The sequence below is a fragment of the Hordeum vulgare genome, chromosome 5H (assembly GCF_904849725.1).
Source record: "Hordeum vulgare subsp. vulgare chromosome 5H, MorexV3_pseudomolecules_assembly, whole genome shotgun sequence".
Taxonomy (NCBI): domain Eukaryota; kingdom Viridiplantae; phylum Streptophyta; class Magnoliopsida; order Poales; family Poaceae; genus Hordeum; species Hordeum vulgare.
Window position 1 is genome coordinate 420,839,585 of NC_058522.1, and position 17,548 is coordinate 420,857,132.

Sequence of the window (17,548 nt, forward strand, 5' to 3'; positions counted from 1 at the left end):
ATTATAGCGCAGCTGACACAAAAAGAAAGTTTATATATCATCTTTGCCTTCAACAGCACAGATGCATAACACGGGAACTGAAAGAGATAACACATATATTACTCAATATGTGCACAAGCATGCAAGCAGTGCTGTAAGTGCTTAGCTTGCACTACTGCACAAAAAGCTACGGTACATTAATAAAACATCTTGTTGCACAGACAAAAGGCTAATAATATACATACACCAATAATAGTCAAGATTTTAAGGATAAAAACTATCATCTTCCAATGCCATCTATTCCACATCATCATTTCATTTCAGAAACAACCATCATACCCCAAAATTTAACATAGAAGCGAGAAATAAACCAATACACCATTGAAGTCTGACTCAACAAAGGGAGAAGCATATCGACATCCTATTGGCTATAGCATGATGTAGTATGCTATTACGATCATGGTATTGTCAGTTTCGGGACTAACACAACATGTACCCATGAAATGTTACCGGATTGTAATATCTGCAGACAGAACTACCATTGTAACTTACGCACACAAGACTGTAATATGGGGTTGGACTATGTTACTGGAAAGTGGCAACCCATCAAACAATAGTCAATTGTGATAACATAGCTGACACTGCACAATAACCAATACAGCACATATTAATCTGATAGTGCGCACATCACACATCAGTAACATGTTACCTGGCTCTAGGCCCACACCGTTATTGTCCAAATTGATTTGGTAAGTTGTGTTATCAGATGGATGATCAAAATTTACCAGAAACCGGTTAGAACATCCAAATGCAGTCCAGCAACAAATACTGAACTCAGGACTTTTCTTTTTAACTAATGGCATAGAATGGAAGTACATCATTTCTTGCATGACTTGCATCTCAAGTAAGCACCTTTCATACCCTTTATTAAATAACTAGACAAAACATCTATGAAGACAGCGGCAGATGCTAAAACATCGTGTGTTACAATTATCTTTTCATATATACCATGTTACAAGTGAAAGCACCTCGTAGCTGATTCACCTTACCATCTGTGGAGAACATTAAGTCTTGAGCTCAACCAAGTGATGATGTCATTGGCTATATCATCCCTTTCAGGCTCGAAGAGAAGGTCATGTAAATATCCGTCATATAGCTTTATCGACTTATGAGTCGACATTGATGCTTGGTAAAGTCGTTGGGATGCTCTTGGGTCGGTTATCGTGTCAGCTGTTCCATGAAGAACTAGAAAAGGGACTGTAACTCTACTTAAGTTTCTCTGCAAGTATGATGATATCCGGAGGATTTCGTTTCCTGTTCTAACTCTGATCGGTCCAGTATACACAAGTGGATCTGCATACTTGATCTTCAAAGCCTCTGGATCACGGGAAACAGGAGGTCCTCTCCTATGCAAAGCACTAACCCGATATTTCGGAGCCAACACCGAGAAGATTGGTGCAACAACCTGGTGTTGAGAATAACCAAAAAATATAAGAATTTGGAAACAGCACTTATTTTTTCACCAAGATTCCTACTGCAATATCACCACTACCAAATGAAACGACTGCACCCATGTTGAAATTACCAACTAAAGTCAATTCTTTGTATAAATATGACGGGAAGTACAAATCAAAATTACTTAGGAAAATAGTGATTCTTCCATAACAGAAATGCAACACTCAATTCTACAGGAATTTAAATATGTAATCCTCTTGTTGGAATACTGAAGTTTAAACTTCACAACAAGCTATATTGCAACCCTTACAAGTTAAAATAATATTACATGTATTCACGTCCTGGTCCACACAGAAGGTTAAAAATGCAAAATATTTTACACTGTATATGCCCATATAAATAAAGGAATAATAAAATGCACCTTCCTTGAATTGTTGTCACCTGTTATAGTTCATTTGTTAAAAACTATATGTACAACTAACATAACTAAGGAAGCATATCACAATGGCAAGTAACAGGGATAATGGATTTTAGCACAGCATAACAATATTTCTATGTGTTGACATGATAAGATCATTTGAAATGAGGAGCTAAATCTCCCCGGTGTCGATAGATATTACCCTACTAATCACACTTCATTCAAGTAACATCAAGCATGCAAGGATAGTATTACAGGAGTGTAAGATGTAGAAATGGAAAGATGGGTGTTGTTCCTATAACATAGACCCCAGCCACAGAGCCACCCCACAGCAGCCTTCGGTTAAAAAAGAAAACCACAGTAACCACTAGAATGAAAGGCATACGTTAAAATGTGCTTACTTTGATAATCGGATGAGATGGCTGAACGTGAATAGCTGGCGAGGTCAAGATCAAACCTTCAATATGAACTTCCACACAAGGATCTAGTGCTGCCTTTGAATGATCAGCAAACAAAAGGAATACAAGTTAGTAACTTAGTATTCCAGTTATGATGCTTCCGATTTAATACCACTAAGAGAATCAAACAATACTACTATATAACTGCTTCTTATACCAGCATACCTTCAAAACAATAGCTCCACCTGTGGAGTGGCCAAATAAGAAGCATGGCAAACCATAGTTTTCTTCTAACACAACATCCTCTAAAAATTCTTTCTGCGCACAGAAAAACTTGGTTCAAGAAAGCCCAGATATAAAATAAGCTATGACTAGAACTCCATATCTCTGAAGTTATTTTATAGACTAAGAAACATTACCAAATCACCAACAGCATGATCAAGCGATGAAACATAACCATGCGCGCCATCACTTCCGCCATGTCCTTGAGAGAAAAGACACAATGCAACAATTTGAAAATAAGAAAGACTCGAAATGCATGATGAGAAGGAAAGACTGAGAATGGAAATCAGTTCATTCACTTCCAAGACGAAAGCATAACAGTAATAAAGAAGAATATATCACTAACATCATCAAAAGCAGAAGAAACATTTGGTAGTAGGTATATATCATACCATGTACATATGATATTAATTAGGTTGTTTATACTGAATAGCCGCATATATAGCTGACATGGCGACAGGTATCCTGCAACTACTAAGAACAGTGTAGATTAACTTGAGCAAGACGATAACCTAATTAAATTATGAGTCTATCGACTTCATATTGTATTGTTGATCTAGTTTGAAAGAACTTAAAATCTTAAACCTCAGCTGAACTAAGTTGGTAGTAGGGATTACAGAATGAGTTATGAATCTTACTAAAAGCTATAAGCAGGTCAAAGCTGAGCCTAGTATATTACGGTAATTAACTCACCTATCCAGTCCATCGCATAAACTTTAAGACCTTGGTCATTCAACAACTTTGCAAAATGGTCGTATCTTCCACTGCGGTACACTCACTGCTGTCAGCAAAACCCACTATGGAAATCGACCTTGGCATATCCATATATTATATATACCTATGCTCATTTAGACCATGTAGTAGAACAACAATACCCCTGCAGAATTTCAAAAACTAAAGATGTCAAGATAAGTGTCTACAGAAAACTATATAGAAGATTATGCAGTAGATCAAGTAGCATTCAGCTCATATGATGATACAGTAACAGTTACTCCCTCCGTCCCATAATGTAAGAGCGTTTTTAACACTAATGTAGTGTCAAAAACACTTATATTATGGGACGGAGGGAGTAGTTAATTATACCATGCATGTAAATTGCTATATATCACCCTGTAAATTTTAGGTTTCCCATAGCATATATGCTGTACATGTAGCAGCGCATAATATATAAATAAGTAAATATGATGCTCATATGCATTTTTATGTTTTTACGAGCTGCTCCCTCTGTCCCAAAATAATTGAAGTTCTAGGATTGTCCTAAGTCAAACTTCATTAGGTTTGACCAAGTCTATAGAAAAATATATCAACATCTACAAAACCAAAATTACTTTATTAGATTCATGATGAATTAGCTTATGAAAATCCTAGAAGAGTTCAATTATTTTGGAACAGAGCGTTAATGTATATCCCGAGTTCCCTACCTAAGTACCAAACTAAACGAAATAGCAGCATTAGTGAGCAAGTTGGAGCCAAGTGCGAACCATAACATAGGGGCTGTTTGGTTCTATGCCTTGGATTGCCACACTTTGCCACACATTTTTGCCAAGCTTGCATAAGGTTAGGGGCTGCTTGGTTTAACAAAATGAGAGCCACAAGTTGGCAAGCCTAAGGGAATCTTGGCACACTTTTTGTGTATATGTAATGTGGGTAGTAGCGTAGCCAGACCAGTGTGCCAGGGTGGTCCAATAATATAAATATTTACATACATTTATTTATTTTCAAAGAAATATGTTTTTAACTACACTATATACATGCTTTGGGGAAATTCCAGGGTGGTCCATGGACCACCCTGTCCACCCCCTAGCTACGCCACTGAATGTGGGGCCCTAGTGTGACTTGCCTAAGGTGTGGCTTGAACCAAACACCCACCTAAGTTGGTCAAACTTGCCTAACCTTAGGTGTGGCAAACTTAGTTTCAAACCAAACAGCCCCATAGTCTTTTCCTAGATCGAATATGTTTCCACTCTGTCATTCAGGTTGACGCCAAGGGCCAACAATGACAAAGTAGTTTTCGGCCTAGACAGAGAACAGCCAAAAACTCCTTTTGTGAGTTTGTCGATCATTATAGCTACGTGCCTACATCCTGGTTGCTAACTTCACTTTTTAAGTTCCCATAAAAGTTTGTCTTTCTTTTTTTGGATATATATGTGTAGGTTTATCTGAGACAACAATACAATGTTTGGTTTATAGCCTGCGACTTGGTGAGCACGATCGCTTCCAGTATTTTGCAGGAGTCCCTCATCTCATAACTTCGTTGTCACATTGTTGTAATAACACACTAAATATTGGATATGCTGCTTAATCTAGGGACTAATTTTGCATGTGCAGCTTCACATGTAAATCCTACATTCCTCTAGACATAGCCCAATCTACTACTGAGATTATTAAAAAAAAAATCTTGTCTTCGTACTTGTGAGAAAATTAAACTTAAAATCTCATCAACTAGTGCTTCCCGTGAATATCTGCAGCCCCAGCTCCATGAATCAAATAATATAGATAGTAATAAAACCGATCACCAGAAATGCCTCCCCATTAAAAAAAATCTACCATGGAATGCTTCCCCGTGCAAGGAGACGACCCTGAACACTCCGACAAAATGATTAGTCCCTTGTAATCTAGTCCACGCACATAGAAATCTTAACATTAGCCAGCCTTATGGTTGGTAAACAAGCATATTTGCCATGTAATCCACCATGTTTGCATGGTCTAAATCCCACAAATCACGTGCATGGAACCCACAAGCTTCCAGTTTCAGTAGAATATTCTGATATTCTCTCATGCTTCCCTACTATCAGACAACGGATGACACCCAAAACCAAAAAATGCTTATGCACTACTCGATGGTACCAACACAGATCAAATCAAATTGCGCCAAATCAAGCGTAATACGGATCATGTCATATCCAACTACTAACTTACAGAAAGCAGGCACGCGTGATGCCACAACGGCGTCGAGCAGTATAAAAAAAACGCCGCGACTTGGCAAATAATGGGTGCTACTACGATAAGAGTTGAATTTCCACGAAGCTGCGTTGGTAAATGAGGTGTGAATACCTGACGGGGCCGGCGGCGGCGGGGGTCCACGACTGGGTGAAGAGCGTGTCTCCCCTGGCCGTCTCGAACACGGCGAACTCCCGCCTACTCCTCCCCGTCCCCGCCTCCTCCGCTTCCTCCTGCAGCCTCCGGATCGCCAGCTCGCGCCTCACAGCCGCGTCCATCTCCTCCGCCCCCCTCCACCACCTCCTCTCCCCCTCCCCCTCCTCGGCCGCGGCCGCCATCTCCGACGCACGCGGCGCGGCTAGGCAGGGCCGGCTGGGCGGCAGCGGCAGCCGCCGCGCCCTCCCCGTGGCAGGCAGCGGGACGACGACCCGTACCACTGCCGGCAACCGCGGCGGCGGTCGGAGCGCCCTGCCCGCCGGCGAGGTCGCCGGGGCCCACATGTCGGCCGAGCGCGGCGGGTGGGTCGCTCCGAGGAGGAGGAAGCGTTGGAGGAAACGGTCGGTCCGAATGGAATAGCGGGGCGGGGGCGGGGGCGGGGGCGGGGGCGGAAGGGATCTGGCAATGGAAGCTTCTTCGCTTCTCTGAGAAAAATTGTCGTCAAATCCCCCCCTCGGTCTCTCCTTGAGCTCGATCTTTACATTTGGGAGAGTTTATACTAACGTAGACATTCGTTGTGGCGCTTGGAATAACGCGGAGGTGAGGAGGTGGGCCGCGCAAGTGCTGCGCTGGAAGACGTACGGTAAGCATCGATGACACGTAGGTCCGGACTAGATGTTCAACGATAGAGAGCATTAGAGACAACCAGGAAAAAGGCCCGTGCCTAACGGAAAGAAAAACCCTCTCACGTCTTTAACTTAGTTAATTGATTTTTTTTAAATGATCTAATATTGAATAATACATATAAATACTTTGGAATCTAAAACATGGTTGCATGCTTATGCCTATGAGCATCGGACATGGGCCTATATGCCGCTGCATGTCGAATACTAATGAATCGGGACAATAATTATGTTGATTAAGATTTGACATAGGCCTATATGAGCAACGGGTAGTAAAGATTTCTAATATATTGATTTACATTGTACCTTATATAGTATTTATAAAAAATATAAAATAACAACATATTCAAACTCTACACATTTTTCTAATAAAATTCGATATGTAACATGTTTAAATTGGATTTACGGTTTAAAAAATATTATTATTTAAAATTACATATTTATTCTAAATAGACTTTGGGGTTATTAAAATTATTTAACATGTAAAATAACAATATATTCAAAATCTACACATTTTTCTAATCAAATTTCATATATAACATGTTTAAATTAGATTTATGGTTTAAAAGATATTGTTATATAAAAATACATATTTATTCTGAATACACTCCGGGGTTATTAACACATATGTCAGGAAAATTTACGCAAAAGCATATAAAACTAACAAGAACCACGGTCCTCTACAGGCCAGATCTCGTATAGGGTCATTGGTGTTCATTAAGCCTTTGTAATGTGGTCTCTGGGGAATGAGTTTAAAGAAGAGAGGGTACTCAATCATGGCTGCTTCAGCATAAGGGTCAACATTGCTCTTCTTTGACGTCTATTTCTTTCCTTCACCTCCTTCATCTTCATCTTCATCAGAGCCTTCCTCCCATTGTGAGAAAAGCCCACAGCGAACAAACTCTTGTAGCTCCAGAACAAGTTGTATGTCCTCATCTTCCTGATCATCATCGAGGTTTATGACTTCACATGTTGGTTCAAGAACAACGCATTAATCGTCACTCTCAGGTTGTGGCAGCTCATCACTTTTATTAATGTAACAATTAGGATCCTTTTGGAGACCATGGGACTTCTGGCCGTCAAATTGCAAGGAGTTCTTCTCAGAATAACCGACAGTGGAAGGTCCGTCATCGTATTGCTGGAGACCTTCATGGCACTCGCTCGCAAATGACGTACTTTTCTTGTGCATATCACCATTTTCAGAGAGTTCATCTCGTCTTTTTCTGTTCCCATTCTTTCTTTTCACCGCGGTTGCACTGGAGTCCATATCGCATGGACTACGGTCTAGAACAATCAGCTCTGTGTTTGACCTCTTGAGCTAGCTGCTCCTCTTCTCTGATGCGTTTACTGTTATCTTGCATGGTACTTTCTCCAGATTTACCAGCTGTTGTATCTGCATCGAGTGGAGATGAGCCAGTACCGATTTCGTCGACTGGCCTAACATACCGGTTAGCTTCCTGGTGCGTCACGAACTCGTCATTCAACCAGGCAACATATTCCTTGCTAGCAACGCCACGTCTACAGATACCAGACACCCACACCTTGATTCCCTTGGAATCAAACCCATGTACAAGAGGAGAAGGCGCATCCTGATCATAACCGAGCTGCTTCGCGACAATGTGGGGATTGTACATTGCCGAACTATCCATATCATCCACATACTATCCAGTCAACACCGCCTGTCTGATAATCGCAATGTAATCCTCCAACCACTCTGGCTTATCCTTACCTCTGGAGCTCACCAAGAGAGTTTCCTTGCTGAACCAGTCAGGTTCAGACCAGTCGAGCTAATTGCGCATGTAAGGTCTCCACTCGAAACAATCCTCTTCCTGCAGGACATGCAAAGCCTCCTCTTGTGTGGTCTTCCTCTCCCTGCGAGACCAGTAGAGTGCCCGGACATTGGAGAGAGGGAACTCCGGCGCTTTCAGCTCCGGCTGCTGCAGGCGGTGGTACCGCTCCCATAGCCACACCTGCAGCAGCTAGAGCGGCGCCTAGACATCCACGCAGCTGCTCGCCCCCTCTTCCAGCCTAGTAGTGACAATCATGTCCATCTAGGCGTAGAGATTGGCCACCACCGTCGGCCCGAGCGCGACAAGCTCCCCGAGGCTAATCCGGGTGGCGAGCGCGAACACGCGCTCCGGCAGCTCGCCGCCCTTGGGCCTTAGACTTGGGGTGACGAAGAAGGCAAGCCAGTAGGCGAGGAAGTCGAGCCAGCGTAGCTCGTCGTCCTCCCCGGGGCGGATTCGGCTCTCGAACCACTCGAGCCAGACCTCCGCGGACACGCGGCGGGCCTTGCGGGCGTAGGGGTAGAGCGCCCTGATCTTCTCCTTCTCCACGACGAGGCGGGCGCAGATGTCCTCCTCGGTCGGGGTGAGGGGCCGACTCAGCGAGGCGCCGGAGGGGGGAAGGCCGGCAAGGAGCAGCGCATCCTCGAGGGAGAAGGTGGCGGGGCCGGTGGGGAGGCGGACGACATGGGAGCCCGGGTGCCAGAGCGAGAGCAGTGCGGACAGGGCGTGGCGGTCGGGGGCGACGACGGCCGTGGAGGCGGCAAGGGCGTCGTGGACGCCCGTGGCGCGGAGGACAGGCGCGAAGCCGGGGACGGTGAGGAAGGTGGGGCCCTGCAGCTCGCCGTTGCGGAGGTAGTAGCCGTCGGAGGCCGACATTCTAATCCATGGCGGGGCAGGGCAGAGCGGCGGCACCGGCGGTGGGGAGGGGTGCAGCGAGGGGGTTGTGTAAAATACGAAAATAACGGTTCAAGCTCACTTAAAGTCGGACTGCGGGTTGATTAACGAAAACGACGCGGTGTTTTTTTAAAATGACCACAACGGACGACAGAAGCACTCCGTGCTTTATTATTAGGAAGAGATAACTCACATGTCGCCACACAATAACTTACACTATCATGCGTTGTCGGGCAATAACTGACACTGCCCCGCGTCGCCCTTTCGGGCGATACGGAGGAAACCCTAGATCGAGGCGCTCAACCCCCTTTCCTCCCTCCCCTCGGCTCGTCGTCGTCGAAGGAGCGGCTGGCAAAGTCCACATCGGCTCCTATGAAGGTGGTGGTGGGGTCCTTTTCATTTTCACCAGCTTCCTAGCACCGAACGTCGTGACTGCTGCCATGGACGGCACGGGGCGGGGCCAAGGTGGTGTAGGGGCTCGTGCTCGCGAGATCCGCGGTGAGGGCTCGCACGACGGAAGGAGGAGTGCGTCGGGTGCAGCAAAGACGGGGCGTGCGGCGCCGGCCAGGTCTGGGTCCTTCCTGGTCGTGGCTCATGCGAGTGGTGGAGCGGACCCCGGGAGTGGCTGCAGGCGGGGCCAACTAGTTCTAGGCCCTTTTCGGCCCGTGGTTGGTGCGAGTGGTGGAGCGGACCGCGACGTGTGGTGCTGAGATGTCGGTGCTTCATCGTGCTCCGATCTGGATATCAGGAGGTGCAGCTTCAAATCTACTGGTGGGTGCGTCCCGGGTCCTTTCCCCAACGTAGGTTTGCAATTTCTCCGGACGAAAGTTCTGCTCTTTTGCCAGTGATGACAACACCTCTATGTGTTGTTTCCTTGTTGAAGGCCTCACCGAGGAGATCTTGCACCTCTCTCGTCCTCGAGGTCGGTCTCCGGGTGAAAGCCATGATCTACCTTGTTAGATCGGCGATGACAGCCTCCTTGACGCCGTTTCTTTGTTGGAAGCATCATTATGGAGATTTGACCTCTTGAATGGGAACACATAGTTTTCGGCAAGGTGTACAACCCGGAGTTGGCGGTGGCGGGGTGCTGATAGGGTCTGCCGTGGCGTGTCCGTCAATGGTTGGTTGTTGTCGTCGGTGTTTGGACATTGGAGCACTATTGACATGCAGGCAACGCCAAACAAGCCATGTTGGATGTCCACTCGACACCGTAGCGGCACATGTCCACTCCTTTATTGGATATGGCTTCCCTCTTCGATGTTGAGGAGTTGTTCACATGCTTGTGCCTTGGCGCTTTTGCATGCCATATAGTGCTTTATACCTAGTTTAGTTAGGTGTGATGTGTCCTTTGTATATATTTTCACCTGTTTTTTTTTAATAAACCGAACAGTTTGAGCCATCGGCTTTTTCCTCTACAATGAAATCTTAGCAGCTCTCCTGCTAACTGTAAAAAAAACGATGAGAGCATCTACAACCATGGCTGCCTAATCTGGGGTTTGCATCCTCGCATACCCCATTTCTCCATGTCCACAACCGCAGTCCATATATACTCGCACCCAAATTCATATAAAATATGCAAACATAGATTATATTGACGTATAAATATAGAGCACAATTGGGTCTAGATCAACATGACACCCAAAATACATAGTACAACTTTACCGGGCACGGTTCATTGGACTCCAAAGATACAGTTCGCTACATGGATTAACAAACTAATTTAGCTAGAGGAGGCGGGAGGCGGTGATCACCATCTCTTGGCGAACTCTTGCCCTTGTCGTCACCAGAGCAAGGGTGCATCTCCTCTGTGTAGGCGTCCGCGGCTGAAGGATCGTTGTCTTCATTGTTTGTGCTGGTGGTGCCGATGTTCGACACCGAGGAGATGTAGCTGGAGAGATGGCGGATGGCGTGTGGTTGCTCCTTTGCATGGTGTGCCGCATTCGCCTTGGTTGTCTGCTTCTACCTCGCGAGGCGCTCTGACGCCTCGATCTCAAGAGAGAGTGCCTTCACATTCTTGCATCAGAGGCGCTAGTGTCCGTCTGTGCCGAGGTAAGCAAACGACACATGACCTCATGGAGAAGATGCTTCTTCGGGCAGACGGGGATGGAGAAAGGGTCGGCCTTCGCTCCCTCCGAGGGCCTGCTGCCGCTTGCCACGGGCGGCATTTTCCTCTGACTTTGGCATCTGCATCCTCTCAGTAGGCACGAGCAACTAGTGTTGCCCAGGAGGAGTCGGCGTCCAAGGAGAAGGGGAGAGGGTCGCTCCACTCCAAATCTGGAGCAGTGCAGAGCGGGTTGGGCGAACGCGGTGGGTGGCATTGCCACGGCGTGATCCGATGGAACTGGTGGGGGACGACGCGGGGCTCGAGCTCCCGTCGGTGCTCAGCCGCGATCGATCGATGGCAATGCAGAGCACGATCTCCTCGACGTCCGGTGCATCGCTGCAAGAGCCAGAGTCATCCTCCTTCACGAGGGCGTCCCTGCCTATGGGGTTCAGACTCACTGCAGGAGTCGTTGCCGAATTTGGCCATGGCACAGGGGGAGGGGGAGATTGAGCGAAGCTAACGAGTGATAGTGTTGGAAATATGCAATAATAAAGTGATTATTATTATATTTCATTGTTCATGATAATTGTTTGTTATTCATCCTATAATTGTATTAACCGGAAACCGTAATACATGTGTGAATATATAGATCACAATGTGTCTCTAGTAAATCTCTAGTTGGCTAGCTCGTTGATCAATAGATGACCATGGTTTCCTGATCATGAACATTGTATGTCATTGATAATGGGGTCACATCATTGAGGAATGATGTGATGGACAAGACCCAATCCTAAGCATATCACTAGATCGTGTTGTTCGTGTGCTAAATCTTTTCTAATGTCAAGTATCATTTCCTTAGACCATGAGATTGTGCAACTCCCAGATACCGTAGGAGTGCTTTGGGTGTATCAAACGTCACAACGTAACTGAGTGATTATAAAGGTGCACTACAGGTATCTCCGAAAGCATCTATTGGGTTGTACGAAACAAGACTAGGATTTGTCACTCCGTGTGACAGAGTGGTATCTCTCGGCCCACTCGTTAATCCATCATCATATTGAGCTCATTGTGACTAAGGAGTTAGCCACGGAATGATGTGTTACGGAATGAGTAAAGAGACTTGTCGGTAACGAGATTAAACAAGGTATAGGGATACCGACGATCGAATCTCGGACAAGTATCATACCGATAGACAAAGGGAATTGCATAGGGGATTGATCGAATCCCCGACATCGTGGTTCATCCGATGAGATCATCGAGGAACATGCGGGAGACAACATGGATATCCAAACCCCACTGTTGGTTATTGACCGAAGAGGTGTCTCGGTCATGTCTGCATGGTTCCCGAACTCGTAGGATCTACACAGTTAAGGTTCGATGACGCTAGGGTTATAGGAAAATAGTGTACGTGGTTACCGAAGGTTGTTCGGAGTCCCGGATGAGATCCCGGATGCCACGAGGAGTTCCGGAATGGTTCGGAGGTAAATATTCATATATAGAAAGTGAGCATTTGGTCGCCAGAAGTGTTTCTGGCGACACCGGTAATGTACTGGGACCACCGGAAGGGTTTCGAGGGTCCATAGGGAAGGGCCATCAGCCCCAAACTGCTACATGGGCCAAAATTGGATGGGAACCAGCCCTTGGTGGGCTGGTGTGCCACCACTAAGAGCCCAAGGTGCAGCAAGGGGTGGAGGGGGCCAAACCCTAGGCGTGGAGAGGCCACATTGGGCCTCAAGGCCCACCCTAGGGCGCCTCCACCCTTGGCCGCCGCCCCCAAGGGCCATCTAGGGCTGCCGCACCCCTTAGGGTGAGAAACCCTAAGGGTGGGCACCCTCCTCCCTCTCCTCCTATATATAGTGAGGGTTTTGGGGTTGTTTTGATACACAATTCATCTCTCTCTCGGCGCAACCTACTCCTCCTCCTCCTTGTCCTCCGTAGTTCTTAGCGAAGCCCTGTCGGAGTGCCACGTAGCTCCACCGTCACCACGTCGTCGTGCTGCCGGAGCTCTCCCTCAACCTCTGCCCCTCCTTGCTGGATCAAGGCGTTGGAGACGTCACCGAGCTGCATGTGTGTTGAACGCGGAGGCGCCGTCGTTCGGTGTATAGATCGGAATCCACCGCGATCTGAATTGCTGCGAGTACGACTCCATCCACCGCGTTCTAGCAACGCTTCCGCTTAGCGATCTTCAAAGGTATGAAGATGCTCTACCGATTTGCTCGTTGTTGGTTTCTTTATAGATAGATCCTTGTATGGCGTAGGAAATTTTTTGAAATTACTACGTTCCCCGACAGTGGCATCCGAGCTAAGGTTTTATGCGGAGATTCTATGCACAAGTAGAAGACAAAAGTTGTGGGCACTTATTTGTCAATTGCTTGTCGTTACTAGTCCTATCTTTTTTCGGCAATATCGTGGGATGAAGCGGTCCGGACCGACCTTACACGTACGCTTACGTGAGACTTGTTCCACCGACTGACATGCACTTGGTGCATAAGGTGGCTAGCGGGTGTGTGTCTCTCCCACTTTAGTCGAATTGGATTCGATGAAAAGGGTGCTTATGAAGGGTAAGTATCATTGGCATATCAACATTGTGGCTGTCACGTAGGTAAGAAGCGTTCTTGCTAGAAACCCAAACTAGCCACGTAAAACTTGCAACAACAATTAGAGGACGTCTAACTTGTTTTTGCAGGGTATGCTTTGTGATGTGATATGACCAAAAGGATGTGATGTTACATATGTGATGTATGAGATTGATCATGTTCTTGTAATAGGATTCATGACTTGCATGTCGATGAGTATGACAACCGGCAGTAGCCATAGGAGTTGTCTTGATTTATTGTATGAGATGCAACGACATGTGATTACTTTACTTTATTGCTAAACCGTTAGCTATAGCAGTAGAAGTAATAGTTGACGAGACGACTTCGCGACGACACAATGATGGAGATCATGGTGTCATGCCGGTGACAATGATGATCATGGTGCCCCGAAGATGGATATCGAAGGAGCAAGATGATATTGGCCATATCATGTCACTATATGATTGCATGTGATGTTTATCATATTTTTCATCTTATTGCTTAGAACGACGGTAGCAAAGATAAGATGATATCTCATTAAAATTTTGAGATATGTATTCCCCTAAGTGTGCACCGTTGCGAAGGATCATTGTCTCGAAGCACCACGTGATGATTGGGTGTGATAAATTCTAACGTTCGCATACAACGGGTGTAAGCCAGTTTACACACGCAAAACACTTAGGTTGACTCGATGAGCCTAGCATGTACAGACATGGCCTCGAATACGGGAGATCGAAAGGTCGAATATGAGTCGTATCGTTGATACGATCAGCATGGAGATGCTCATCATTGATGACTAGTTCGTATCACGTGATGATCGGACACGTGCTAGTCGACATGGATCATGTAACACTTGGATGACTAGAGGGATGTCGATCTAAGTGGGAGTTCATCAGTAATTTGATTAGATGAACTTAATTATCATGAACTTAGTCTAAAATTGTCTTTGCAGATATTGTGAATCCAATGGCCAACGCAAATGTCTCATTCCACTTCAACGCGTTCCTAGAGAAAATCAAGCTAAAAGATGATGGGAGCAACTATGCGGATTGGGCTCGTAACTTAAAGCTCATCCTCACTGCTTGCAAGAAGGCATATGTGTTGGGGAACGTTGCATCACTACTAGAAAAAGGCTTATAGCTAATATGGGCATTAATGGTGCACCACATACTGGTGCGCCATTAGTGTCCATATTACTAATGGCGCACCTTGTGTCTGGTGCTCCATTACTATCTTTGTCCTAGCCCCACACCCTTTCCTACACTTATCGGTGGTGCACCATGGAAAGTGCGCCATTACTAGTTTTAACTAGTAATGGCGCACCACGTCCACGGTGCGCCACTACTAATATATTTTTTTCAGTTTCTTTTGAAACTACCAATGGCGCATTCTTACCAGGTGCACCATTAGTAACCCTGGTTACTAATGGCGCATTCTTTCTGGGTGCGCCATTGGTAACCTGGGAGGAGTACATATTTTTTACAGCCCACTTCACACTCACTCCCCCCCCACTTCATTCTCTCCACCACTTCACACTCACTAGTCTCGGCTGCCTCCTCCTCCTCACCTCATTTGCACCATATATTCACCCAAATTAAGTGGTTAAATTTCCTTTTTTGATAGGTAAGTAAGGGGAAAGCTTTCTTTATGTTCTAGATCTACTTTTTTCTCCCTCCAACACGTGTACACACTTTTTATGGCCTACGTATGTTTGTGGTGTTGCATATGTTTTTGTTTGCAGGTACCGGTATTTGAAATGCGATAGTTGCCAATATTTTGCCGGAATGTTGATTCATTTCCGTTTCGGCGAGAATTTGGCACTATGCATTATTTTTGGTCTTATTTTTAGGCAAAGTCATGCCAAAAAAAATTGGTTCTAGCATATCGTTTTGCTCTACCCCGCAGGCGACCATGGTCCGCACGATGACCGAAGGCATCGTGAATAGGTTTTTGAGCTCCGCGAAGGCCGAGATGCTTCAAAAGAACGAGACGGAGATAAGATGTCCGTGTCGAAGATGCAAGCTGAAGAGCCTTATGGACCCGGATTCCAGACAGGTGCGGGACCACCTGCTCGTGCGTGGTTTCATGGATGGCTATCGATGGCAAGGTGATGAAGATGATTATGAAGTCGTCCATGGGGGCCGGGCAAGAAAAAAGGAAGGGCTGCAAGACAATAGCGGCGAGGGCGGGCGAGAAGACGAAGAATCTCCAGGACATGATCACGAAGTAGATGCAGGACACAGTCATCATGTAGAAGATGCCGAACATGATGATGAGGAAGATCAAGACAAAGGGCATGATCATGAAGATGAAGATGCCGGAGCAGACGATGATGGACCATCGATGGGCTGGGTGCAGGACCCTCATATTCAAGAGCTGCTTCTCAAGCAGACGGGTAACGCAAGAGCTGTTGCCCGAGAGAAAGCCAAGCTGGATCAACTAGAGATAGACGCGGTTACTCCATTGTATGAAGGATGCAGGCCCGAGGATACCTGCCTGAATGTAACGCTCATGGCTCTGGAGATGAAGGTAAAACACAAAATGACCGACACATGCTTCAACGAGAACATGTCATTCTGGCACGAACGTCTTCCCATGAGGAACAAGTGCGCGAACAGTTTCGAGGAGGCGAAGAAAATCGTGTGTCCTCTGGATTTACTGCACGTGAAATACCATGTGTGCATGAACGATTGCATCATTTATCAGGACGAGCATGCGGAGTCTACCATATGTCCGGTGTGCGGCGTCACTCGATACAAGAAGAGGAAGAAAGCTCCTCGAAAAGTGGTGTGGTACTTTCTGATCACTCCTCGTCTGCACCGGTATTTCACGGACCCTAAGCAAGCAGAGCTCCTGCATTGGCACGCGGATAGGGAGGAGAAGAAGCGAGAAGATGACGGAAATGATCTAGAGATAAATAAAAAAGACAAGATGCTGAGTCACCGTAAGGATGCGAGCCAGTGGCAAGCATTGAACTTCGAACACCCAGAATTTGGGGACGATCCAAGGAACATCATGCTGGGCGCGAGCACCGATGGAGTCTGCCTGTTTGGCAGCGAGAGAAGCACACATAACACCTGGCCTGTGTTTGTGTGGATGTACAACCTTCCCCCTGGATGTGCATGAAGAGGAAGTACATTCACATGAGTATGCTAATTGAAGGGCCGAAACAACCAGGGAACGACATCAATCTGTATCTGGGGCTGCTAAAAGAGGAGCTAGACACGCTGTGAAAAACGCCAGCCAATACGTGGGACACCGCAGCAAAACAATATTTCCCTATGAGAGCCGCACTGCTCACGACGGTGCACGACTATCTCGGTTACGGATATGTCGCGGGGCAGGTGGTCCACGGATTTTGTGCATGCGTCAGGTGCATGGATGACATAACGTATCGCCAGCTAGATAGAGATCCCGGGTCTTCGAAAACCGTGTTCATGGGACATCGAAGGTGGCTTCGCGACGATGACGCATGGAGAAAACGCAAGGATATGTTCGATGGTGAAACCGAACCCTGAAGACCCCCACGTACGAGGAGCGGCGAGGAAATAGACGAGCTGTTAAAAAATTGGAAAGAGTGCCCACCGCCGGGAAAGAAGCGAAAGGCGCCAGAGCCGCTTCTGAAGGTATGGAAAACGAGGTCTGTTTTTTGGGACTTGACATACTGGAAGATCCTCCGTCTGCCTCACAGCCTTGATGTCAAGCATATCATGAAGAACGTGTGCGAGAGCGTGCTTGGTACCCTGCTCAACATGCCAGAGAGGACCAAAGATGGGCCGAAAGCAAGGGCAGACTTGCAATCAATGGGCATCAGGGAGGAGCTTCACGCAAAACGCCCTAATGATGATGATGATGATAATGAGGCGAAGGACACGAAAAGTCGTCACAAAGGAAAAAAGGCCAAGAAGATCGAATATGACCGCCCTCCCGCGTGCT

At 46.4% G+C, this 17,548-nt stretch overlaps 2 protein-coding genes across 2 annotated transcripts; both read right to left on the reverse strand.

Annotated features, from left to right (window-relative positions):
• Nucleotides 1–879: 879 nt before the first annotated feature.
• On the reverse strand, nt 880–6,192 carry LOC123395930 (monoacylglycerol lipase-like). Its single transcript, XM_045090956.1, has 7 exons — nt 5,587–6,192; nt 3,371–3,409; nt 3,226–3,296; nt 2,670–2,734; nt 2,476–2,568; nt 2,254–2,346; nt 880–1,444 (listed from the first exon to the last, which is right to left on the reverse strand). The coding sequence occupies exons 1-7, from the start codon at nt 5,970–5,972 to the stop codon at nt 1,025–1,027; spliced, it is 1,167 nt and encodes a 388-aa protein (XP_044946891.1). The 5' UTR covers nt 5,973–6,192; the 3' UTR covers nt 880–1,024.
• Nucleotides 6,193–6,963: 771 nt separating this feature from the next.
• Nucleotides 6,964–9,089, reverse strand: LOC123399220. The gene has a single exon (XM_045093647.1). It carries the CDS (start codon nt 8,972–8,974, stop codon nt 8,363–8,365), a length of 612 nt encoding a protein of 203 aa, XP_044949582.1. The 5' UTR covers nt 8,975–9,089; the 3' UTR covers nt 6,964–8,362.
• Between the last annotated feature and the right edge of the window lie 8,459 nt (nt 9,090–17,548).

Bases quoted from the DNA above. Each gene is read 5' to 3' on its own strand.
- LOC123399220 (XM_045093647.1), bottom strand. From the start codon at position 8,974: ATGTCGGCCTCCGACGGCTACTACCTCCGCAACGGCGAGCTGCAGGGC.
- LOC123395930 (XM_045090956.1), bottom strand. From the start codon at position 5,972: ATGTGGGCCCCGGCGACCTCGCCGGCGGGCAGGGCGCTCCGACCGCCG. The intron at 2,569-2,669 runs GTAATGTTTCTT...TTCTGTGCGCAG, and splicing joins ATCATGCTGTTGGTGATTTG to AAAGAATTTTTAGAGGATGT. The intron at 2,347-2,475 runs GTATGCTGGTAT...GATCATTCAAAG, and splicing joins GTGGAGCTATTGTTTTGAAG to GCAGCACTAGATCCTTGTGT.